At 38.3% G+C, this 27,186-nt stretch overlaps 1 protein-coding gene across 1 annotated transcript; it reads right to left on the minus strand.

Annotated features, from left to right (window-relative positions):
• Positions 1-317: 317 nt before the first annotated feature.
• On the minus strand, positions 318-27,186 carry abcb6b (ATP binding cassette subfamily B member 6 (LAN blood group) b). Its single transcript, XM_083538011.1, has 18 exons — positions 26,801-27,186; positions 26,104-26,314; positions 20,272-20,364; positions 18,017-18,209; positions 17,781-17,902; positions 17,584-17,693; positions 17,421-17,486; positions 16,764-16,889; positions 16,468-16,544; positions 16,326-16,389; positions 14,856-14,941; positions 14,686-14,743; positions 14,511-14,615; positions 4,933-5,107; positions 3,707-3,819; positions 3,434-3,528; positions 1,730-1,798; positions 318-618 (listed from the first exon to the last, which is right to left on the minus strand). Exons 1-18 carry the CDS (start codon positions 26,861-26,863, stop codon positions 495-497), a joined length of 1,950 nt encoding a protein of 649 aa, XP_083394137.1. The 5' UTR covers positions 26,864-27,186; the 3' UTR covers positions 318-494.

Raw genomic sequence — 27,186 nt, forward strand, 5'->3', positions numbered from 1 at the left:
ATAAATAAACTAGTTTGTTTTCTATTATTTAATTAATTGTGTCCTCTTTGTCTACTTTTAGGGTTTAAATGAAAATCTAATGGATACTTCAACTACTTTTTACAAACATGCAACCAGATCCCCGTCAAGATTTTCATGCAACTCCCACAGTTCAATGCAGGGAGATCTTCATCATCACAAAATGGTAGAATGTGAGTGCACCATAATATTCAATTCATAGGTTCAACTCATAGGGTAAAAGCACAAGTTTGGTGAGATAATCAAATAGGTTCCCTGAGAAACACACAACTGAGCCAATTGAAAATAAAATTAATTAATTTTATTAAAATAATAAAACTTTTTCACAAGTACAGTCAGCATGTTGAAAGGATTTAAAATAGAAAGTAACAGCTTGGCACAAGTATTCTTAGTATTAGTATTCATAATATTCTTTTTTGAATATTTTCTTCTGCCTAAGGTCACCGAACATCCTTTCACTTTTTCCTGCACTTCAGTCATTCTCCATCTCGTTGCACTTTTGTTTCTGTATCTGAGGAGGCACTTGTTTCAAGATCCTGCTGCTGCTGTTTTTGCCACATGGCTGAATACATTCCTTGCATGGCCAGTAACTCCTCATGCCTGCAACACATAAAAACCAAGAACTAAGCTTTACACTGCAGATTTCACTGTCAAACTGAAGCCTTACTCTTGGTTTCCAAAAATTACTAAAGGAAATGGGGTTGATGGGCCTCTTGGGGCAGTTGGGCTGTTTTTGTAAAAAAAAAAAAAAAAGAAAAACGTTCCTCCTGAGAATCATTTTGAAGAATCGAAGGTTAAATCCAATGATACCGTAAGTACTCTGGAGGAAGATTGCAATGTGAAGCATTAGACTGAGTTAGACTTGGAGGTCAGAGAGATGAAGGTGGAACAGAACTGTCTCTTTCCAATTGCAAAGCACATAAGCATATTTATGGTTTGAATAATTAAAGGACAACTTTCCTTAGAAGTGACCTGTTCATGCAGATGACTTAGACTTTTAATGAACACTTCCTTCCTAAAAACATGACCCTTTCACCTTTTTCTTTATTTCCTGTATGTGTGAGAGAAGATGAATGAATGTGTAAGTGTATTCCGATATGCAGTCCTTGTGGCTTAAAAGCCTGTGTGTGTGTTTACATCGCAGTGTCAGTCAGAGTTGAATGTGCAAGGTATGAGGTTACATCCCTATAGGCTGTGCGAGTGTACATGAGAATGGCTGTGTTCTTGGGGGAGGCCGACGAATCATATATCAAAGGGCAGAATGCGACAAAACAGTGTGCAGCAGTTTCTGCATGGGCCTTGCTGGGTTAGAGCCAATGAAAAGCGCCATTAGCAAGGGAGTGTGTGTAGTGAGTTTAGTGTTATCCGTCGATCAGTAGCCTTTACCTCAGGGCTGTCCGAGTTTGTGCTCATCTTCTCAAACACAGGATATGGCCTCTGACTGTCCGAGCAGCCCACACCCTACATGATCTGGGCCTCAGAGCAGCCCCACCTGAGGGCTGTGCATTCGTGCATGCACACACACACACACACACAGCCCACTAAACCCTGGCCGTACTAACATGTCCTCCATGGTTTATTTTCTCTGCAGGTCAAAGGCATTTCACTCAAGCAAGAAAATGACAGTTCTACACTTATACAGTTCTACACTTACACAGTTCTCCTATACTGATAGGACCGTTATTAACTTGGAAAATAAAAATGTACCAACCTTCCATGTTCCACAATCTGCCCTTCATGCAGAACCAGTATGAGGTCTGATGCAATTATAGTAGATAACCTGCAAACAGAGTAGTCAAAATTGTGCCAGTTTAAAAACAAGTTAATATTGCTCACTGAATGTAATAAGAAATAAAATGCAGAAAAACTTTTTATTTAGTGCTAACTAAATAACTACATTTTTAGCAGTGCCTATGAAGAACTGTGTATACTTTATTTTTTATTCAGAACATAAATCACTTCTGCATTAACTGTAGTCCATCTATTCTCAAATACCATCGACTCCTCTGGCCTACATGACCACAAAGAAAACAAATAATCTGATGCATTGTTGGGATAAACTTGTAGCTAAACAGTGGTCGATAACACTTGTATGCGCACATACCACACACACACACACACACACACACACACACACACACACACACACACACACACACACACACACACACACACACACACACACCAACACACACACACACACACACACACACACACACACACACACACACACACACACACACACACACACACACACCAACACACACACACACACACACACACACACACACACACACACACACACACACACACCAACACACACACACCAACACACACACACCAACACACACACACCAACACACACACACACACACACACTGCAGTGCCTTTTAATTCACACCCCGCCCTTCTGCAGGTCATCTTCTCACACAGTCACCCTTCATCTTCAAACAACAGCGCTGAGACTTCTTTATTGATTGTCACCCCCCCACAACCACCACCCCAAAACAGATCAAAGTGGCACCACAGTCTCAGAGGCTGGACAGGATCAAAGCACGCAGACCCTGTTCACGATGTGTTTACAATTTTCTGAGGGAAGAAAAAAGTGAGAAAGAGGGGAAAGAATATTGTGAAGATGAAAAAGGAGAGAAGAGGCTGACTGACAGCAAGTAAATGGCAAAGAAAAAGAGAGAAGGGGGAGAGAGAGCAAAAGAAGAAGGAAAGACAGGCAAAACTGGAGAATGCTTAAGGATGTATGAGAATGGATTAAAAGAGATAGCAGAGGCAGAAATAGAGGATATGAGAATGAGCAAGTGCGAAAGGGTGGTGTGTTAATAAGTTTAAACAACGAATTAAATCGAAATATAAGCTAATTCTTCAGTAAATACATGCAGCCAGAAATGGACTGATATCTAAAGTCTGCTGAAGATGTCTGAATTCGAACATAAAGAATAGTAAGGAATCTTATTTTGCTAAAGCCATGATTTTAATATAAATCCCAACTTTACACCCCTGCTACGGATGGATACCAACTAACATTTGAGAGCTTTATGTTCTATACACCTCTATAAATCCACCAGACAGTGTTGTCATTTTGAGGCCACTGAGTTTTAGGAGAAACAGATCAATTTAATTAGTGTCTGATTTCTCTCAGATGGCCACATTGAAGTCCATATCAATACATGATGTTATGAAAGGGATAAAGCTGCAGATTTAGAGAAGCTGATGGAAGGATTATTTCTTACTTTTATGTCCTAGCCCCCAGAGGGCTTCGGGTGAGTGGGGTTACCAACTATCCTTGATCACATTCAAAATGCATCTAAACTGTAAGCACCTTGTTCTCTGAAGACACATGGCACGAATATCAATAATCTTCTTAAAGTCAATTGCCGTGACTAAATATAAGGAACAATACCTGTGTGCGACCACAATAGTCGTCCTGCTGGCACACACTCTGGTAAGTGAGGCCTGGATGTTGCGCTCTGTTTGCGTGTCCAAAGCAGAAGTAGCCTGGAAGCAGAAGGTATAATTAAGTGAAGCTATAATTTGCAGATCTTAATCATAATAATTAGGTGTCAGATATAAACACATATACCCGAAACCTGATTGAACTTTTCAACTTTTTTTTTTTTATTTATGTATGAATATGAAGAAAGGCATTTCTCTGAGCTGAAAAGACATTACACACCTCGTCCAGCAGGATGATCCGGGGGTCTTTGAGAATAGTGCGAGCAATGGCCACTCTCTGTTTCTCACCCCCACTTAGCTTGAGGCCCCTCTCCCCCACCTGAGTGTCATATCCTGAGACAAAATCGCAGTTCCTCATACACATATACAACTACTTTTATAATGAGATTGATTATTTTTCAGCTGTTATTTTAATGTGGACCTGCTGAACGACCAGTCAGCATTTAGGCGCATTATGTACATCATATATGGATGGATGTATATAACATACATAACATATTCAGTACTGTGCAAAAGGTTTTAGGCAGTTGTGAAAAAATACTGTAAAGAGAGAATGCATTCAAAAAGAAAATTGTTCATTTCGGGTTTTTTATTTTATTTTATCAGTTTACAAAATAGAAAGTAAACGGAAATGGAAAGAAGATAGATCAAAATCAAATCAATATTTGGTGTGACCACCCTTTCAGTTTTTAAGTGAACAATTTTTGTGAACAGTTTTTAAGTGAACAATTTTTATGCTTGAACAAAGTCAGGCATTTTGTAGGATCTGAGTCAGGTGTATGATTAACCAGTTATACCAGGCAGGTGCTAATAATCATCAATTCCATATGTAGTTTGAAACATAGTCATCAACAGAAACAGAAACAGCTGTGTATGAGGCTAAACTGAATAGAAACAGCTAAACTCTGCTAGTAAAATGAGTTTGTGAAAGAAAGTTTCAGTTCACAGGACATACACTATGGCAAATCTGAGTACAGCAACAAGACACAAGGTCTCTCTCATGCAAAAAGTTCAAAGCAGACTGGAGTTTCAAGGTATTTTGAAAAAGCAAAAAAGAAGCTGACCGGAAAAACAGCGGTCAGCCAAGGAAAATAGATTTTGTGGATGAAAGACACATCATGCTTACATCCCTTCAGCAAAGAACAGGCTGAAACCAGTGGGACCCAGGTACACCCAATTACTGTCTAGAGATGTCTGGCCAGAAGTGGTCTTTATGGAAGAATTGCAATCAAAAAGCCACACCTCTGGCTTGGGAACAAGGCTGAGCAACTCTGGCGTTAGCAGGAGCAATTCGAAGAGCAGTTATCATGTCAAGAATCATCATGTGACCCTTATTTTAGAGCATTTTATCACAAGTGTCTAAAACTTTGCACAGGACTGTATCTTGTATGTTCAAATGTATTTAAAAGGAGACTGTTCTGATTATCTCATGGTCTTGTGACTTACCGTCTGGAAGTGACAGGATTTTATGGTGAATGTCTGCAGCTAATGCAGCCTCTTCCACTGCCTGGTCAGTGGCACTGATCCGTCCATAGCGGATGTTCTCCCTGATGTTGTCATTAAATAGAACGGTATCCTGAGGGACCACCCCAATGTAAGATCGGAGAGAGCTCTGTTTCGCCTATGCACACAAACAAAAATAAAAGCAGTTTTCAAAACAATATTGACTTGGAAATGGGAAACTATGCACATTTGTTCTTATAAGTCTGACTGGAAAGCTTACAATCTAATATATCCCATCTTTTGCAAAATAACTGTACATTTGATTACTCATCAATAAGGCTATCTACAGTGAACTGTTAATAATTGGAGTAAGTTGGGCAGTGGTAGCTAAGTAAGTAACACTTTGGACTATTGATCAGAAGGTTGTGAGTTCAAGACACAGCACTGCCAAACTGCCACTGTTGAATCCTGGAGCTCCCAAAACGATTAACTCTTAAGACATGTGGTTGCTGACCTCCTATGAAAGTCGTTTATTGAAAATATAAATGTTACATAAATCATTTGTTAGATGTACATGAGTCAATCCAAATATCTTGGCTGTTCAGTGAGACTCAATTAAGACAAATAGTACTAAAAGAGAGAATAGAGGGAAAAACAGGGCTGTGTCACTTAAATGGCCTTATGACCTATACTACAACCTCAGTCACTAAGCCTCAAAAACAATAGTCATAATTCCTTTAATTTCAAAGTAATCCCTATTGTTTCTTAATCTCTATTGTCAGCTGCTTGCCTGCTCTTGGGTTCACAGAAGGCAAAAGGTAAACATACAATAGAACAAGGATGGCATTTTACTCAGTAGTGATCATATGAATCATATTAAGAATCCATTTGATTGAGCTAACAATCATCTCAGAATTTCGAAAGCCTAAAACTAAACAGATCATCATTTGTGAAGTGGATGAAATAACTGACAGCAGTCTAATCCTCTTTTTTATCACTGTTCACCCACTGTTTTGAGTAAAGCAAAGTATTTGAGCTTGAAACTCTTTTTTTCATTTTAGCAAAACAATAGAAAAAAACCTGAACCAGAGAATGGAAATTGAGTGACAGTGAAATGAGGTCTGCATCTTCTGTTGTTTATTAAAGCTATTCAAGTCATTAGCTGGATTTAAACTAATTTAATTTAAACATCAAGAACTCAAAACAAGTGGGCCTAAAAATAATGTTACATTGGAATTATTGTGTTTTTCATTGGTTAATTCATGAATAAAATCTTTCAATAGAGTTTATAAAGAACATATGAATAGTTGTTTTATATTCTTGAAACAAATGGTTCCCTGGTGGCTGAGGATCTCATGCTGGTCACAAGCCCAGTAAAAACGGGAGTGTTGCGGCAGGAAGAGCGTAAACCGGCGTAAAACCTGTTCCAAATCAAATATGGGGATCAATGATCTCCTGTGGCGATCTCTAATAGGGAAGCCGAGGGATGACAACAACAGCATCAGCAGCATATTAATGAAACAAATATGTATATTCTATTGCTCTTCTTTGAAGTCATTTCACAGTTTCACGCTGCAAAAAAGACAGTATATAAAATAGTACTTGAATTAAATAATGAGAGAAAAGTTATCCCAATTTTGTACTACTGCCAATATGAAATCAATATCTGTATAACAATAAGTAAGGGTAGTAGGAGTTTTCTGAAGAATAAAGAGAGACTAATTCCAGTCGCAGGCACAAAACTCAAAAGAAGCAATACTCAATTAGAAAAAATGTCCTGATATTCAGCCAGCCATGGCATCATGACAAACCAAATTTGTTATATTTCATATTTCAACTACTTTGCACAAAAAGCTGGATTTTTCTTCAGCCTTATCCTGGTGGATTTCATGGACAAGGGAACATATGGATAGATAGTTATATATACTTTATAATTTAGGGTGTGGTTCATGCTGCCATCAAAACAAATGGGAAATTATAAAACATTGTCTTATGAAACATTACTTTTATAAAATGTATATCTTATTCAGGACAACAAAATGGTGCACAAAAATTCATTCTGACCATCCATATCTGACTCTTTTACAAGCTGCTAATTAAAGTGAACAATAAATAAGCAGCTAAGAAATATATTATTATTATGATTATTATTATTATTATTATTATTATTATTATGAAGTATAGGACATTAGATGAAATTGGGGTTTAGCTCAACATAAGACAGTAAAGAGGCAGGAGGGGGCAGAGACCAGCAGTCCCTCCACCATTAATCCATGTGGCGTGTGGAACCAGACTCAGCTTTTTCACTTCAAACGCCAACTAAATTAGATCCTCCTTTGAAGTACTTTTTTGGCTTTTTCCTTTTGTTTATTTTTGCCTAGCATTTTTTTCCTTCCCTGAAAGTTCCTAATTCACCATCTTTTCATTCGTCGTTCCCATTCATTTGGCTTTCAAAAAAAAGTCAATGTCTTTAATTTATGAACTAATTAACATCAGACTGAGCAGGGTTAGAGGGGGTTTACCGCAGCCATGCGAAACACAAATGGCTTCCCAGGTTTTTACAAGAGAGAAGCATCTGTCCTCCAACAATGCCACTTTTATCCTCAAAAACATTAGTTTCACTGCAGCTTTCCGGTTCTCATTGCAACAATACCCATGCAGGGAGAGTTTGCGGGAAACTTTGCCATGTGCTCTTCAAATGCTAAATGATTGAATGTGTGAATATAATGCTAAACTAAGGAGATGAATCAGAAGTTTAACCGTGTGGTTTCGCCTGTCTGCAAGTAACTTTATGAGCATTTGGGCAGCAAGAAAACATGCTACTTTTTGGCTCCAACATTTGTTTTGTTTTTTTCCACCTTCGGGGAACACAACATGTTATTTGTTAACTGTTGTAGTTTATATTTATATTTTTCTTTAACTCTAATTACATTTTGATTGTGTTCGGGTATTTTTTCCCTTTTTGTCAGTCGTAATCGATACCATCTGCAGCAGATGGAAAAAACTCTGTCGCCACGAGCATTCTGAGACTAGTTTCTGGGCTCTTTCTCTGTCTTGTTCAAAGAGGTTATATGAGAGAGAGAGAGAGAGAGAGAGAGAGAGAGAGAGAGAGAGAGAGAGAGAGAGAGAGAGAGAGAGAGAGAGAGAGAGAGGGAGGATGTCTCCTGAGGGACAAAAACACCTCTCAGAGCTTCTACTATTACAAACACAAGCATCTTCAACATCTGTGGAAAATGGTGCAATTATGGCATGCACTGAATTTTATTTACAACTTTGACCATGTGTATGCACTAGATATATCCAATATGAACACAAATGTAAAATGTTTGCAAATAAAAGATCAAACAGAAAGAAAAAACAAGAAACATTTGACCAATTATACATAAAACATGAAATGTGAATCTAAGAAATGTACACCAAAAAGCTACAACAAATCTTTATGCACATAAATTCTGATTATCCATGTGTGCCAAACCTAGACCAAAAATACAGAAAGCACAATGTATATCAATCCTAAATACAAGACTCCACATCATATGATAAACTCCAGTCTGATTTGTTTCAGCTCCATCCAAATGTTAATGCACAAGTTTAAAAACATATTTATAATAGACCTCTAAAGTCATTTGTAATATTCAAGCAACATCTATGTTGTGCAAAATGAGTAACTACTATTTACAATTTTGACAAATCATAAATTATTCAACTAACCAATTTCACAAGTCAAATCTCCAGCTCGTTTGCCGAGTCTCAAAAAACATGCAACTAAAACCATTGATAGTTTTGACAAGCTATTTATGTTCACTAATATCACCTGTTGTAAATAAAACACAAATTCTGGATAATTTGAATAAAATAAAAAATAAACGACTTTTCAAATCACATGAGCCAATATTTGATTCACAATAGAACATTGAATAATTTCTAAATGTCTGGCTTTTTTATCCCTTTGTTGCCCCTCTGCCAACTTTTTTTTTAAACCTGTAGTACGCATCAAAATTGAAATGAGCTCATTTTGTGCATTAAAAGTGTAAATTTTCTCAGTTTACACATGTATGTTCTCTATGTTCTATTGTGAATAAAATATTGGCTCATGTGTTTTAAAAGTCTTTTAGTTTTCATTTTATTTAAATAAAATAAAAAAAAATGCCCCAAACTTTCGGGAATTCGGGTTGTAAGTAAATGCTTGAATCTCTGCAAAGACAGCATTATTTTGCCATATACTTTATCCTCTCCTGATAATGTCTCGGGTGATGAAGCATCGTGTATCCACCCTTGACGAAAAAAGGCAAAAAGTCTTCGGCTAGGCTTTATATAAGCTGTGGTGTATGCAAGGTAAAATTCAGAGCTTGTTTTAAATCTCACTAATGTCTTCATTTTGGTCAACTAAGTATTTAAATTTAAACAATTGCATATTGTTCTTTTTTTTATTTTTTTTATAGTATTTCTTCCACATCTAATTCTGAAAGATTGACTAGAATCTGATTAGGGTAAGAGTAAAAGACTGCTTACCAAAAACAATTAGATGTCAAATAGACCTATGTGATATGGTAAGAAGTACATTTCTTGACTTGAACAGCTCTGGAGTTTCTTTGAAAATGAGCAATTGGAAAACTCAAGTGAAATTCTTGTACTTACATATAAAGCAGGTTAACATTCCATTACCCTACATACTGAATATGTACATCTATTTATGTATATCTCCTCTGAATTTACTAAATTGCACTGTTCACAGTCCACTGCATTCCTGGTGGAAAAGCATGTGCTTCTAACAAGGTTGCTGGATTTCCACAAGTTGGGATGTTCTTAATTCCACTTGTCTGAAAAGGAATAACCTTGTACTGACATATTTAGTTCAGATGTAATTTTTCTACACGGACTTAAGCCATGACTGGACAAAAACAAAAGGTCTGTATGTGCTTTGTATTGATATTAGTTTTATTTCACATGAGATTACCCCAATATTCCCAAGGCAGAATGATCTGTAAATCTAAAAGATGGACAGATTTAAAATATAGGAATAATAGTAACAAATGAAAACATTAATCCAGAAGGTATGCACACGTGCGATACAGGTTTTACAGAGAAGACAACTATTATCAACTATTGTCAAAGCATATTCTCAAATTACCCATTAAAAACATGCCTGGTAAAAGAACATCACATGAATGACGTTTGTGTGTATGTGTGGCAGGTGTTCTCCAAATCCTTTATTTACAGGATTAATTGTGCACAACTTTGATTTTGTACCATCAAAAGTCCCTCGTAATTCCCTTGAAAATAAGCTTTAACAGGCCTCTAAAGTTATTTACGTGAAAATGTTTCGTACTCCTCTCGCCGCTGGGCCTTATTAAAGTGCCTCATCATTCACCATGCTGCAAAGCATGGTTTTGTGACTATTTGCTTGTTGTTGTGTGTTTTTTGCAGCAGGCATGCATGGCTAATAATTTCATATCCAGCTCTGAAGCTGTCTTTCCTAGCTCTTTCACACACATCATGGTATTGCATTACACACAGGGCTCTGTCAGCACAGACAGACACACAGCCATCAAAAGTGCCATCAAAAGTTTGAGTCACTGACCACAGCCTGGACAAAAACAGCCTGAAGGCGTCCATATCATCAAAGGCCCTGGACTCAAGTGTTGATTCAATATTTTCGTGAAGGCTCTTCCCTAAGAAATGAGCACAAAGAATCGGCAACAGATGTTTCCCTGCTTCGAGGGTGTGTTAGGGTGTGTAGGGGGGGGGGTGAGTGTGTAGCCTTGTGAGTAAAAAGATGTACAGTGTGATTATGATCAACTTCCTTTTAATGCCATTAAAGATGTGGGAACTATGCATAACTCACTCCTCTGGTAAGCATACAAGACAGATGGACAAGGGAACATATGGATAGATAGTTATATATAATTTATAATTTAGGGTGTGGTAAAAGTGAGAATGCTCATTTGCTCAAGTCGTCATTGCAGCTGTTTTGTATGCTGTCATAAAAAATAAAAAAAAAATTGCTTTTGCTCGGCTTTTTTTTTTCTTTCCACATACTGGATTGCACTTTGAGTGATATTTTGTTTGTGAAAGCAGTGACCTTAATAAATAGTTTATAAACATTGTAATAAAGCCCTCTGAGTTTCAGGTGAATACAGTCTAATGATCCAGCTTAATAGAGTGGCCACTGGCATGAATATGTGGCTAAACTAATGACAGCTGCACTATAAAAGCAATGTGCTCTCATGCCTGCTCTGTGAGAAATTGTGCACTCCCTGAGGCACGCCAAGCCCAACTCACGCTTCCTGCTAGTGTCCATGCATGTTAATGCAACAGGAATGTACAGCCGTGTTCGACAACAACTATGTGGACAAACAGAGTGGAGATTAGGTAGAAAAAGTGAGGATGTACATTTTCCAAGTCTCTTATTCTTTCATAGGGGAAAGTTATCATCACCTTCATGACCACTACAACAGTCTGCCAATAAAGCATAGGGCCTTAAATTGTACAAATACAACACCAAACAGATGATCACATAAACGACTGAATCCTTTGCATGACTCTGATGTTAATTAAACTGCTTTCCTTTGTCTTGATAACAACATAGTTTGTAATGCTGAGCTCATACTGATGGGTTTGTCCAACTGTAATGATTTTGCATTGTTTGCATAGAGCTTTACAGTACCTGGGGTTTGGCATTAAGCCATTATAATTATGTTGGGGCGGATGAGAGACGGATGTAACTTTAACCTAAGGCTCTGGAAGTGGGCGTGAGAGAAAGGGAGTAAGTGAGAGAGAAAGAGAGACAGAGAGAGACTTTCAAATACATTTCATTTGCAAAGAGCATATAATTAATACAACTCATGTAGAGGCACGTTTCCAACAACAGACAAGGAAATACAGCTTTGTCAGTGCCTCACCATTATTAAAACAAACAAACAAACAAAACATAATCTATGCTATTAAACTACAAAATATGCATTGGTCCACTATCACTCTTTTGGTTCTGCAACTCACTTAAACACGAACATTGTAAATGCTGTCATTTAGGACTCATTTTCATGTAGAACATTGAGAATTGACACAATTGCTACAGAGGATGAAAAGATGTCAACATGTACACTTAGTCACTGATAAGTAATTGCTGATTGTAATTCGCAGCTCAACCTTTCTCCTGTGTCATGGCTGAAGATCTCTTAACTCACTATCCCACAAACCTTGCACATGTTCCCTGGTGAAAATGAATGGGACTAAAAAATACAAGTCACAATTTCACCTGCAGTGGACATGTACTGCAAAGAGTATTATAAAAAGAATTTGCTCAAAGAGATCAGATAAAGATTAGCCACAAAGCAACCAATAAAAACCTCTGAATAAAATAAACCATAACTAACAAATGACAAACTCTACAGGAATAGCATAGAGGATGAAGTCTGAGCAGATGTCAGCTAACAGCAGACTTGCAAATGGGCCAACCTTCTTCATCTATTGTATAAAAAGCTCTATATTCATTATTTACTAACCTTATGTTATTATTTATTCACTAGTGTCAAGTTAAGTCAGATTTGAAATACTGAAATCATGTTTCTGAAGTCCCATCTGCATGAATGTGCATGTGTACCTTCTCAGTTGTGAGGTTTCTTTTGCATTGCTATTATTTCAAGGGTTTAACAGTAAGCTTTTTTTTCCTAGGGAAGTAAATGTGCTCATAATTCTTTCATTTTCTATTTTTAGGAAGTGTATTATTTATGTAGACGGCATAACTAACTTTTTTGCCAAGCACTTTCTCATTAACATCAAGGTGAATCCCAATTCTCAGCATTTTCAGTGAACAAGAAACGAGAATGCATTGGACAAAACCCTCATCGTGTCCTTAAGTCCACCAATGTACTTTTCCCGCATGCTTGTGTCTTTATTAATGTCCATGTATACTTTACTTCACAGATCACAAGGGCAACCCAAACACATCTCTCTTTTACGAAATGGCACTAAAAAGGTTGCGTAATTACAATATTACATGCATTACATTAGGCTTGTAGTAAAAAAGGAAACTGTTACTACTCTTGGAAGAAACGAAATGGTCCTTGGCTAAAACAGAAAGGTCTCACTCTGTACAGACCTCACATGGCCACAAGTTTGTGGAACCTCATCATCATAAATATATGTACCTATATAAATGTCCTATTCAATATTTAATCCTTACTTTAAAAAAAAAAAATGCTTTCCACTACAGTCTAATGCATTGCTTTGAGGATTTGGGCTTATTCAGCCACAAGAGCATTAGTGAGGTTGAACACTATTGACGAGTGAGGAGGCCTGGGGCGCAGACAGGGATTCAGTTCATCCTGAAGGTGTTCAGTGGGGTTGAGGTCAGGGCTTTGTGCAGACCACTCGAATTCCTCCGCTCCATGTCGGTAAACCTTTTTTTATTGACCTTGTCTTATGCTCAGGGGCATTGTAAGCTGGAAAAGGTTTAAGGTTTTTCAGTGAAAGGAAATGCTTTTTTTTAATGCTGCATATACTTTTGGGCATATAATGTATCTCTATGACAACACTTATAGTGGTATATGTTTATGGTTAAAACGACTAAAGCAACCCTAACTGATAAATGTACTAATGGAAGTCAACACTGGGTTTTGTTTGTTAATTAATTAGTAGTTGATTAACAACAATAATCATCAATTCATGACTAATCCTCAATGAACTCTTTCCTACTTCTTAAGCAAGAAAAATGTTTGAAAAAAGTCTGCTGGAATTGTGGCAGCAACAAGTAAAAAAGTGTCTGCTTACTTTGAGAAGCCATATTACAAAGGAGAAAAAAAAAGGGGGGGGGGGGGGTAGATATTTGATACCTGATCCCCCAAAGTTACTATTTCCGTTTTGTGTGTATAATATTTCATCCCCACTGGAGTAGCCTTAGGATATGTATTAAAAGTCACTAGTAATTCATGAGTTATATATGAGGCATGCTCATGCTTAATTAAACTTTCTTTCTTTCGGCTTCTCCCGTTAGGGGTCGATACAGCAGATCCTCCGCACGTTTGATTTGGCATATGTTTTACGCTGGATGCCCTTCCTAACGCAACCCTCCCCAATTTATCCGGGCTTGGGACCGGCACTGAGAGTGGCTGGGGATGGTTCCCTGACCAGGGGACCTCTGCTCATGCTTAATTACTACATCTAAACACGTTTGAACTTGACTGGAATCTCAAATGTCTATCTTCAATGAACTGTAATAGTTGCCACTTGATTAGCATTCTAGATACCACCATATAAATTTCAAACGCAATTAAACAGCATTTAATTCCTTCTATTTTCCCCTCAACACAAAGATAATCATTTATAATCATTGCACTTGAAACAACATACAAGTAAGGTGACATCAGAATGACATTTCCTGATATTTGCAACCAACTTTAAATTGTTTCCATCCATGTTCCTCTTGTATCTGATGCGCTTATCTTTCTATTAAAGTGGACTTTTGCAAAAACCCAATCATTGTATAAATATAAAGATTAAAAGACTGAGAAAGATTCTGGAAACTGAGGTCTCAGCAAAAAGAAGTCACAGTTCTACTGAGACTGATCACTTCTGCTTACCTTTGAGATGTCCTGCCCATCAACAAGGATGCAGCCTTCTTGTACATCGTAAAAACGGAAAAGCAGACGGATGATGGTGCTTTTGCCCGACCCAGACTGTCCGACCTGAAGGAAAGTAGAAGTCAGAAATAGAATTGCATAGTTTTATTTTATTTTTTTTATGAGTGCTACTTACTAGTGCTACTGTTTGACCAGGCATCACTGTGAAGGAAACATTTCTGAGAATTTCTTTCCTGTGGACATGTAAAGTACTGAGTGACAGTGCACAATAAACACTATATAATTAATATTTAATTTGTATATAATTTATAATAATATCTTTCCTATATAATTTATAAAACTTACCCTGCAGTGTAGCTGAAACACACATTTTGGAAATCAACTCTTCCTTCAGTACAAAGCAGATCTACTGCATTCAGATTATCTTTCACCTGCACGAGAGGGTGAATGTGCGGATGAACGATGAGTGAACTGAAGAGATTTACAAACACAGCTTACAAGAGACTAAGACTAAACACAGAGAGCTTCCACAGTGTAATTAATTTTTGTATTTGCTATAAGTATCATATTCACTGTGATACTCACTAATGCAAAAAACAAACAATTAAACATGACAGAAGGCTATGATAAAGGAAAGCTCAAAAAGGACGGTATCTCAAAAATGCTATGTCAAACTCTGACATGCGCGCATATATATATATATATATAAACTTGACAATACAAACAATACTTATCTTATCTTATGTCAATGACCTCTTAAGGGGCTTAGAATGCTGATCAGTTGGTTGTTTGATTCTGTGGAGAGGTTTCCTAGTGGGGAGGTCAACTATTGCTACGTTTGTGATCCCTTGTAATTGACAATATCCAAGTTATAATGTCATTTCCCACCTCTGAATATTCAGCATCGAATTGGCACATAAAGCTGAAATGCTACCTTAACTGCACTTTTACAGCGGCAGACCTGAGTGGCTAAAGATACTGTTCTTGGTGCAAACATTAATCATTCATGTAATATTCTGAGCTAAAGCAACAACAGCATACTATAGTGGAGGATTACTTTCTCAAAACAGTGTATTAAAACATTTGAATTGTCAATGTTACAGAAGTCATGTGTCTAAAAAACTGAAATATAAATACTGCTGTATATTAAAAGAGAAGAGAAGAGAAGAGAAGAGAAGAGAAGAGAAGAGAAGAGAAGAGAAGAGAAGAGAAGACACTTTGCACAGTGTGCATAGTTTGGTTGGTTTCATACCATTCTATATAAGAGAAAAGAACTGGTAGTAAAGTAACTACACCAAGTAGATGAGTTAAAATCTCGTTCAGATGTTTTTTCAGTGTTTTGCTTTACCAGCCACTATTTTTTCCTATTTGATCTCATTGTTTAATGGTGTTTTTGAGTGAACTAATACTAGTAGTCTCTCCAATAGAAACCATTTATTTCATCACAGATGTTTACTACAGACACTCAATGAACAGTGGAAAAACCTTTAGAATCTCAATTAATGTAAAAACTATAGAATATCAACAATCTGTTATTAAACAGACTTTTAAATAATTCCTAATACGTTAACAGTTTATTTTTGTTGATGTGCAGTAGGTGCACACAGTCTAGACAATCAGTGTGTTAATTGTAGCTTTAGTTTACTGTCCAGTTTGAAGAACTTGATGTTTAGTAAGACTACAGGCTCAAAACTTGTCTGTTCCCCTATCACAATATCACAATATGATCATATGACAGTAAAATAATGTTAGAACTGATTACACCAGATTATAACTGCTTCAACAAACAGACAACACTGAACATTTATTTCTTACCTCTTTCTCTTCAGTTAGAAGCTCAAGCATATTCTCCATATCAATAAAAGCAGCCTGGATCAGCCTAGAAAAAAGGATCTATACTTTTAAAATAATTCCACAATCAATCAGCCTAAATCAATTAATATAACAGCTCTTCCACCTGTAGTATGTGCCGAACCAGTTGAGAGGCATGTAAAGCTGGACAATGTAGGTCCCAAACAGAACATAGTCCCCAACCTAGAGTTTAGCCATTGGCAAGAGAAATAAGTAAGACATACACACATGCATTATATCAGGACTAAATCACCTAGTAATAAACTATCCCAAATATCTACAATCAGGCCCTGAATAAATACCTCGTGACAAAAACAATCTGATGATTGGCTAAACAAAAGAGAAGAAATAAATATATATATTTTAGATTAGCATGAAGAATGAGAGCAGTGTATGCAGCACCTGGAACTGGTCCACTGTGACAAAGTATGCACAGAGTAGAGATCCAGCAAGCAAGCCTGAGCCTATGATCAAGTTTTGGGTTTGGTTTAGCAAGGCAAGTGAGGCATTTGTCTTCCACTCTGAGGTCTAGAGAAACGGCAAAAGACTCAATTAAACACATTAAAGCCTCACCTCACTAACATCTATATGCAAATAATGTTTCTGACACAGAATTCACTAATTGTAACATCTTTCGCTTAAGAAATGTACAGAACTGCTGCTAGTTTATGTTTCTAAATACTGAACATGGTTGCCAAAAATATGACAAACTACACAAACTAAATTTCACTGTGAGGTCAACTGGGAAAACACTACAAGCTTCATAAACACTGTACAGCATCTTACAGCAAAAATTTCGCTACTTAATAAATGTTTGAAAATTGTAAGTTGATAAAATTTTATTTGTAATTTGTCTATGCTAAAGTTGCAATTACCTACAATAATATCAGAACACATGTCAGCATTGTGTAAATAAGGTTGTATACTGTAAAATACACAGTGCTTTAGTATATATTATCAATGATGGTTGGTTTCAGTCTTGAGTAGGTATAAAAATCTATATAAATTATGTTCTTTTGTCGAAAATTCTAATACAACAGTGGAAGTAAATAGCATTACCTGATATTTCAAGAGAGCATCCTCAAAACGCCTGACTTCGTAATTCTCCGAATTGTAATACTTCACCTACAATAAAAAAGACTTTATGCAGATTTGAAGATGTATAAATTCATGTAAATTTTGCTAATTTGCTCAATTTACAACTTACTCAACATCTACTCACAGTTTCAAAGTTGAGAAGCGAATCTACTGCCTTGGACTTGGCATTGTCGTCCTGTGTGTTCATTTCACGTCTGTACTTGGTTCTCCACTCTGTGATGATTATAGTCAGTACTGCAAACAGAGGAAAACCATTTACCCAATTCCAAAAGAAAAAGATGTGTCTGTGAATCTCTGTAGCTTCTAATAGACTGAACTTACTGAGGTAAAGTAACATGCAGATAAACACGATGAGGCCGAACCAGGCGTTAAAAGAAGAGACAAAGAAAATGATGGCAATAACAATGTCAGCTATAGTCGGCAGCATGGTGAATAAAATGTAGCTATTGAGACAGAGAGAATTTATCATTTAATGCATTGGAAGAAAGAAAAGATGCAGTTTATTAACAAATCAAGTATACATGTTGCATAGTAATAACTCAAAAACATGAGTGTACTCTAATAGGTGGCTGACAGAAGCTGTGCCACGATCAATGCTGCGCAGGACGTCACCCGTTTTTCTGCCCAGGTGCCAGCGCAGAGAGAGGGCATGCAGGTGGGCAAACAACTCCAGCTGCACTGTGCGACTGGTGTGCTGCTGAACACGTGTCCACAGGAAAGAACGCATGTTACTCACAAAGCCTGATGTTCCTGTCAGTGACAAGGAGGAAGACATTTTATACAGTGTTCAAGAGATTTCAGCGTATTTGATTAGTATTGTTTGGGGAATCACATAATTATGAGATTTTTATTTTATTCAAAACATTGAAATTGTATTTCATGAAAATGATCTGTAATAGACATCTACTGAGCACAGTAATTAGAGATGGTCCCTTTCATGCAAAACAAATCTTCTTCTTTCGGCTTCTTTCATTAGGGGTCGACACATCGGATCATCCGTATCCATACCCCCCTGTCCTCTACATCTGCCTCTTTCAAAACAACTACCTGCATGTCTTACCTCACCACATCCATAAACCTCCCTCTCATTCACACACATGTACTCTGTCTACTCCTACTGACTTGCCTTCCCTTTCTCTCCAGCACGTACCTCCATCTCTCCAGGCTCTTCTCAACCTGCTCCCTACTCTCCCCACAACTCACAATATCATCCGTAAACATTAAAGTCCAGGGAGACTCCTGTCTGACCTCGTCTGTCAACCTGTCCATCACTACTGCAAACAGGAAAGGGCTCAAAGCCAAACCTTGATGCAGTCCAACCTCCACCTTAAACCAGTCTGTTATTTTTACTGCACACGTCACTGCTGTCACACTGCTCTCATACATGTCCTGTACCACCCTCACATACTTCTCTGACACACTTGACTTCCTCATACAATACCACAACTCCTCTCTCAGCACCCTGTCGTACGCTTTATCTAAATCCAAAAACACACAATGCAACTCCTTCTGACCTTCTCTACACTTCTCCATCAACATTCTAAAAGCAAATATTGCATCTGTGGTGCTCTTCGTTGGCATGAAACCATACTGTTGCTCACATGGTCACCTCTTCTCTCAGCCTGGCTTCCACTACTCTTTCCCATAACGTCATGGTGTGACTGATCAACTTAATTCCCCTGTAGTTACTGCAGGTCTGCTCATCTCCTTTATTCTTAAAAATCGGTACCAGCACACTTCTTCATTCCTCAGACATCATCTCACCTTCCAAAATCTTGTTAAACAATCTTGTTAAACTCCACTGCAATCTCTCCTAAACATCTACATCTGGTCCAACTGACTTTCCACTCTTCATTCTCTTAATCGCCGCTCTCACTTCCTCCTTACTAATCCTATCCACTTCCTGCTTCACCATCTCCACACCATCCAAACTTTTTTTTCTCTCATTTTTCTCTTTATTAATCAGCTTTTCAAAATACTCCCTCCATCTTCTCAACACACTCTCCTCACTAGTCAACACATTTTCACCTCCATCCTTTATTGCTCTAACTTGCAGCACATCCTTCCCAGCTCAGTCCCTCTGCCTGGCCAATCGGTACAAATCCTTTTCTCCTTCTTTAGTGTCCATCTTCTCATACAGCTTCTACAGCTTTGTATTCCTGCCTACTTTTCTTATCTCTCTGTCGATCACAATTCTGTTTTGCCAACCTTTTTCTCTTTATGCTTTCCTGCACTTCTTTATTCCACAACCAGGTCTCTTTGTCTTCCTTTCTCTTTCCAGAAGTCACACCAAGTACCTTTCTAGCTGTCTCCTTTATCCCTTCTGCAGTAGTTGCCCAATCATCCAGCACCTTCACCACCACCGAGCCCCTGTCTGTCCTCTTCCCTGAATCTCATACTATAGTCTTCCTCCTTCATTTTCCACCATCTTATTCTTTTCTTATTTTTCACTCTCCTCCTCTTCTTCTTCAACTTCAAAACCATCCTACAAACCACCATCCAATGCTGTCTAGCTACACTGTCCCCTGCCAACACATTACAGTGTCCAATATCCTTCCGGTTGCATCTCCTACATAGAACATAGTCCACCTGTGTGCACCTTCTCCACTCTTATACGTATCATGTAAAACAAATAATATATCAAGTAATTATGACATGGGTCAACATTAAACAATTATTATTTTTTATTTCTATATCATACAAAAAACATTTTTTATAACTTTAGTTGGTTGCTTGAGGAAAGCTCGTGTAGGAAGTCGATAATGAGTGAACGAAGTGATGTCAAATTTGATGCATGTGTTCTGCAGCTCACCTGCTCCCCCACCCTGTAGGAACTTGAGAAGGACATAGATACACACAGTGGCTGCTAGGCTTCTCCAATTCTCCTTTTCTGATAACTGGTTTACTGGAAAATACACAATTATATCATGAAGAACAACAGTTAGTTTGGGTTGATTCGATCTTTACCAGCCAAATTTCTCCATCTGAGTTTGAGTTTTAAGAGTATTGGTTACAAATACTGTTTGGATATTTGGATACAAATGCTGACAAATATTTAATTTTATTTTGTTCACTTAAAATGAAAAGACATTTGTGTGTCTTGAAAAAGTTATTGCCCTTATTGAGAAATCTTCGGAAAACTCGGAAAAATATCCCTCATCAATATCTGCCTATCTCCACATCCATGGATGGAACCAAATTAAAGTACTATAAGTGATTGTCATATTAACCATCTTTAGATATCTCAGCTTTACTTTACAAATGACTCCATGTACACAAACTGAGACCCAGCTTTCACAAGAGCTATGCTGTGTACTCCTTCAAGCAAAATGTGTTTGTTAAAAAATAGAAAACATTTTTAAACCAAACTACACTGAGAACAAGCATGTTAAGGATTGAACTTGAACTCTGGTCGCTATGTAAAGAAATTGTCCGATCTGAGAGACGGAGTCCATGACCTTGGTTGAAGACTCCTCATCTCTTTGTCCTTGTCTTGCTGACTTATGCATGAGCTCCGAATAGAAAGCGGTGCAGAAGAGCCACAGTGCATCTACGCTCAGGATGATGTATTAAAGAAGAAGGACTTCGCTCTCAACTGTGAGAGAACTCCAAATGTTCCTTTCATTTACATTCATGGCCATTTAGATTTAGAAAAACGCTTGGGAGGGGGGCGTGGGGGTGGTGGTGTTTGGACCACGGTAGGTGTTAAAAACAAAACAAAAAAAAACCAGAAGAGAAATTTCCCCACAGTGAGGTGGAGAAAAAAAAAAAACATTTATTCTCTTGCTCTTTTTTGGTCAGGCTGGCGAGTGATTTTTAGCCTTGGCATGGGGTAGAGGGGGCTGTGGACAAAAAGCCCCTTGTACCAGCGTGTTAACTTTGCTAAAGGCCCCTAATGCCCCCTAATCGTGACTGGCAGGGTTGCTGACCTCCCCTCTCACCACCACCAACCTCACAAAAGCCCACTTCTCTCTCAGGCACCACTTTGATCTGGCTCCAAATCAAAAAGACTGTGGAGAGGACACAGACACGCATCACTTCTGGTCACCTGAGTCAGTCCAGAAGAGCTGAGGAAGAAGCTCACTGAAAAGATGCAAGGTCCTAATTAATAGTAATAATTTGCAATACTGGGAGATATACTGAAAGTGAGGAAGAATGAAATTCAGAGACTGAGGGTGATGTGAGTAAAGGAGGAGGGGGAGGATGATGGGGGAAATTCAAAGGCAAGAAAGAGAAAGGGTGAAATGAAGCCTTGAGCCATAGAAAGGTTTAGCATAGTTGGGTTTTGTCCCACGTTTCCTTTGTATGACTCAGATGCTTTTTTTTTGGCTTGTGAGAGTGAAGGGCTTTGACTTGCCTAGGGTTTTGGGTAGCCTGTCCAGTTGACCCAAAACAACAAGGAGCTAAAGACACATTGCAGGGAGTGACAAAAAAAAAAAGCACCCAATACTACAGCTTCTATATACATGTCGAAACACTTTTTTTGCCACTTTTACCTGTTCTAAGATAAATCCCTAATTGGGGGGAAACCTGCCTGGACTTCTCTCACTGTATTCCCCAAGAACAAATATTATGGAATTGCTTACAGGTTTTCCACAATATATCTGGCCAACTACTGAAACACCTCTTCATTTCAGTGCACTATTTTATTTCGTCCTCTTTGCTAAAAGGATGGAAATGGCAGTGGTGAACACTTATTTTAAGAAGAAGGAGGATCATAGGGTGACCTATAAGAGTGGAGGAAGGTGCACACAGGTGGACTATGTGCTATGCAGGAGATGCAACCTAAAGGAGATTTGAGACTTTAAGGTGTTGGCAGGGGACAGTGTAGCTAGACAGCATCGGATGGTGGTCTGTAGGATGGTTTTGGAGGCGAAGAAGAAGCGGAGGAGAGTGAGGACTGAAAGAAGAAGATGGTGGAAACTGAAGGAGGAAGAGTGTAGTGTGAGGTTCAGGGAAGAGGTCAGACAGAGGCTCAGTGGTGTTAAGGAGGTGTTGGATGATTGGGCAACTACTGCAGAAGTGATGAGGGAGGCAGCTAGAAAAGTACTTAGTGTAAAATCTGGAAATAGAAAGCAAGACAAGGAGACTTGGTGGTGGAATGAGGAAGTGCAGGAGAGCATAAGGAGAAAGAGGTTGGCAAAACAGAAGTGGAATCGACAGAGTGATGAGAAAAGTAGGCAGGAGTACAAGGAGATGCGGCAGCAGGTTAAGAGGGATGTGGCGAAAGCCAAGGAAAAGGCATATGAGGAGCTGTATAAGAGGTTGGACACTAAGGAAGGAGAAAAGGATTTGTACCGATTGGCCAGGCAGAGGGACCGAGCTGGGAAGGATGTTCTACAAGTTAGAGCAGTAAAGGATGGAGAGGGAAATGTGTTGACTAGTGAGGAGAGTGTGTTGAGAAGGTGAAGGGAGTATTTTGAGCAGCTGATGAATGAGGAAAATCAGAGAGAGAAGTTTGGATGATGTGGAGTTGGTGAAGCAGGAAGTGGATAGGATTAGTAAGGAGGAAGTGAGAGCAGCGATTAAGAGGATGAAGAGTGGAAAGTCGGTTGGACCAGATGACATACCGGTAGAAGCGTGGAGATGTTTAGGAGAGATGGCAGTGGAGTTTTTGGCCAGATTGTTTAACAGGATTTTGGAAGGTGAGAGGATGCCTGAGGAAGAAGTGTGCTGGTACCGATCTTTAAGCATAAGGTAGATGTGCAGACCTGCAGTAACTACAGGGGATTTAAGTTGATCAGTCACACCATGAAGTTATGGGAAAGAGTAGTGGAAGCCAGGCTGAGAGAAGAGGTGGCCATTTGTGAGCAACAGTATGGTTTCATGCCGAGGAAGAGCACCACAGATGCCTTATTTGCTTTTAGAATGTTGATGGAGAAGTATAGAGATGGACAGAAGGAATTGCATTGTGTATTTGTGGATTTAGAGAAGGCGTACGACAAGGTGCCAAGAGAGGAGTTGTGGTATTGTATTAGGAAGTCAGGTGTGTCAGAGAAGTATGTGAGGGTGGTGCAGGACATGTATGAGGACAGTGTGACGGCAGTGAAGTGTGCAGTAGGAACGACAGACTGGTTCAGGGTGAAGGTTGGACTGCATCAAGGATCGGCCCTGAGCCCTTTCCTGTTTGCAGTGGTGATGGACAGGTTGACAGACGAGGTGACAGGAGTCTCCCTGGACTATGATGTTTGCGGATGATATTGTGATTTGTTGTGAGAGTAGAGAGCAGGTTGAGAAGAGCCTGGAGAGGTGGAGATATGTGCTGGAGAGAAGGGGAATGAAACTCAGTAGGAGTAAGACAGAATACATGTGTGTGAATGAGAGGGAGGGCAGTGGAGTTGTGCGGTTGCAGGGAGAAGAGCTGGAGAAGGTGGAGGAATTCAGGGACCTGGGGTCAACAGTGCAAAGTAATGGAGAGTGTGTTAGAGAAGTGAAAAAAAGAGTGCAGGCAGGGTGGAGTGGGTGGAGAAGAGTGACAGGAGTGATTTGTGATAGTAGGGTATCTGCAAAAATGAAAGGGAAAGTTTATAGGTCTGTGGTGAGACCTGCGATGTTGTATGGTTTAGAGACAGTGGCATTGAGTAAAAGACAGGAGGTGGAGCTGGAGGTAGCAGAGCTGAAGATGTTGAGGTTTTCGTTGGGAGTGAAGAGGATGGATAAGATTAGAAATTAGTTTATTAGAGGGACAGCGCATGTAGGATGTTTTGGTGACAAGGTGAGGGAGGCGAGATTGAGATGGTTTGGACATGTGCAGAGGAGGGACATGAATTATATTGGTAGGAGAATGCTGAGGATGGAGCCACCAGGTAGGAGGAAAAGAGGAAGGCCAAGGAGGAGGTTCATGGATGTGGTGAGGGAAGACATGCAGGTAGTTGGTGTAAAAGAGGCAGATGTAGAGGACAGGGTGGTATGGAGACAGATGATCCGCTGTGGCGACCCCTAATGGGAGCAGTCGAAAGAAGAAGAAGAAGATTTTATTTCGTCCTCTCATAGACTACCGTTTCACTCAAAATTAATTTTTTTTTTTTTTTTTGTAATGTGCTTATTGGTTTGTTCCTCCAACAGGCACTTTTGTATGAGTTAGTGGTAAACTTTTCAGTAAAATGGCATTTATTATAAAAAAAAGCTTCCTTTTATTAATTCAAGATAATAATTAAAAACTGACAAACTCATATTAAGTTTATATTACACTATATGTACAAATGTTTGCAGACACCTGATCATAAGATTCATATGAGATTTTTAAAAATCCCATTTTATCTGCTATAATAACCTCAACTGTACTGGGAAGGTGTTCCACTAGATACTGGAGTGTGGTTGTGGAGGTTTGCACTAATTTATTCACAAAGGCATCAGACTGATGTAGATTCAAAAGGCCTGGGGTGCAGTCAGTGTTCATCCCGAAGGTGTTTAATAAACTCAGAGCTCTATAGTAGGTGCTCAAGATCTATCACTAAATCTGTTGTAAACTGTATCTACATGATAGAGAGTTTGGTCTGGGTGTGGATGTAATGCTACTGCATCCAAAGACATTCTATACAATTGACCACATATTGCTGGAAAAGTCAGGCGTCCCAATACTTTTGATTACTAGAATGAGACTTGTATGTTTGATTGCTCTGCCCTCTTGTGTGGGACTCAGAACACTACATTACATCCTGGGTATTTGTAAACTTTGGTCCAAAAGGTTAGGTAAAAAAAAAAAAAAAAAATCATTGTTAAGGTAATTAGCAAGAATTAAACAAATACACTCCTGAGACCATTTACTGTGGAAAAAATAGAAACAGAAATTCACATATAGAAATGTCTAATACTCGAAGGTAAAATCGTGATAATGAATGAAATGCTCCATGTAAAATGTACATTTATGGCATTTTGCATACACACTTATCCAAAGCAACTTAAAAATTACCTCCTAAAATGAATTACTTATAATTAACTGATCATCATTTTTACATGTAAAAAGCTGCCCACAAGACCACACACTAGGCTTAAACATTTGAAGAAATGAAAAGCTATCCCATACTAGGATACTTTATCTATTTATTTAATTCATGTTAAATTCCTGACCTTGTTACTAAGACCAATCAAATTAGAATATTTTGCCATTTTTCCCAGGAGTGCGTAGTTTACTTAATTTACATTTAAGCACAAACGTTTGCTAGCACTTACGACAAAATAAAAAAAAAAAAATGATGAAATGAATTGATACCTACGAGGCTTTTAGTGAGATTGTTTTCACAGATAGCCCTTCATAACCTCACATGTGATAAAAAAATTGACCAACCGGAAAGGATCCTATCAGGGAATCAATCAAACCTGAATCAAAACGAAAGGTTTAGAAATGCTCACGCCACCTTTTTTTAAATGTGAATATTCTTGAATAACTTGTTTGCCTGCAGTTTATCTTTGCATATTCTTCATATTCTTCTGCTTTTGAAATATTTACAGGTCATGACTAAACATTTTTAACTGTTGATTTTGTGAATTGTTTTAAATAGTTGTATTGGTACGCAGACATTTCGTTTACTCTTTTTCTGAACGGATATATTTAGGAATGTGGGCACCAAGTATACATGTGGCTTTGCATTACTTTTTTGGAAAACTTCTGCAGTATGACGGTGTTGACTCTTTGATTTCGCACCTATGTTCTTGCTGTATACGGGCACTAACACGTTGATGAGTCTCTCTAAACCCAGAAGGCAAACACACAGGAACACCAGAACCTGTAGTGGGCCACTCGACCTGGGCCACATGTATGGCACGAGCAGAGTTACTTTCCTTATCCAGCTTTGCCATTTCGACTCGGAAACTCTGACACCAGGAACCTGAGCTTGCTGCTTATCACTGTCGGGCTGGAAAAGAGCATAAAGTACACACAAATACACACAGGTTACAGCACAGGATACATGTTAGATTATGTTTGATGATTAGGTTTTAGATGAAGATTGTACAGATCCAATATACAGGGATACAAGCACAAAACCATGGAAGTGGAACACAGAAAAACATCTCAGATCAAAAAAATAAAAAATAAATAAAAAACATTAGAGTCAAACTTAAACATTGGAACCTGCAATGAAGATCATTATCCATACATACTTTATGTTTCTCTCAACCTGAACTTAGTATAACAACTTATAAAGACATTTTGCAGGTTCTTTTTTTTCTTTTGTTAGAATTATTCATCAAATTCACACTGTATAAATATTTACATTTAAATTACAAGTTATTTTTATGTGAAAGAGTTGAACTTCACTTATTAAAAAAGTGCTTCAGTCATACAAAAAGCACTCCAGTGACAAGCTTTGTACTGAGAAATGTACATTATCTTATCTTACCTCCACGCTTAATGATGTAAACGCTGCTGAATGAGCTTCGTTCTTCTTCTTGGAGTTTGCCATGTGTTGGCTGTTTGCAATGAACCTACAGTAGCTACAAACTGCTGAAACCACAAAACTCTTATTCAGCTCCACACTGGAGTCAAACACACAGCTTTCTGGGAATTTGCTTGAGTTTGTACATCAAAATCCCATTTTAACACTTTCTGTTGTATGAAAAAAACACCACCACTCGGCTCTAATGAGTTTGGTTTCGTTCTTGCCTCACAAAACGAGCTATAATCAACAATTACCATCGTCCCTTAAAGCCAGAATATCCTATTTACATTCAGCTCCTCTCTCACATGACCTTCTGCGTTTCGGTTTTTTGTCACGTGACCCATACC

Source organism: Silurus aristotelis (assembly GCF_946808225.1).
Source record: "Silurus aristotelis genome assembly, chromosome: 3".
Lineage (NCBI taxonomy): Eukaryota > Metazoa > Chordata > Actinopteri > Siluriformes > Siluridae > Silurus > Silurus aristotelis.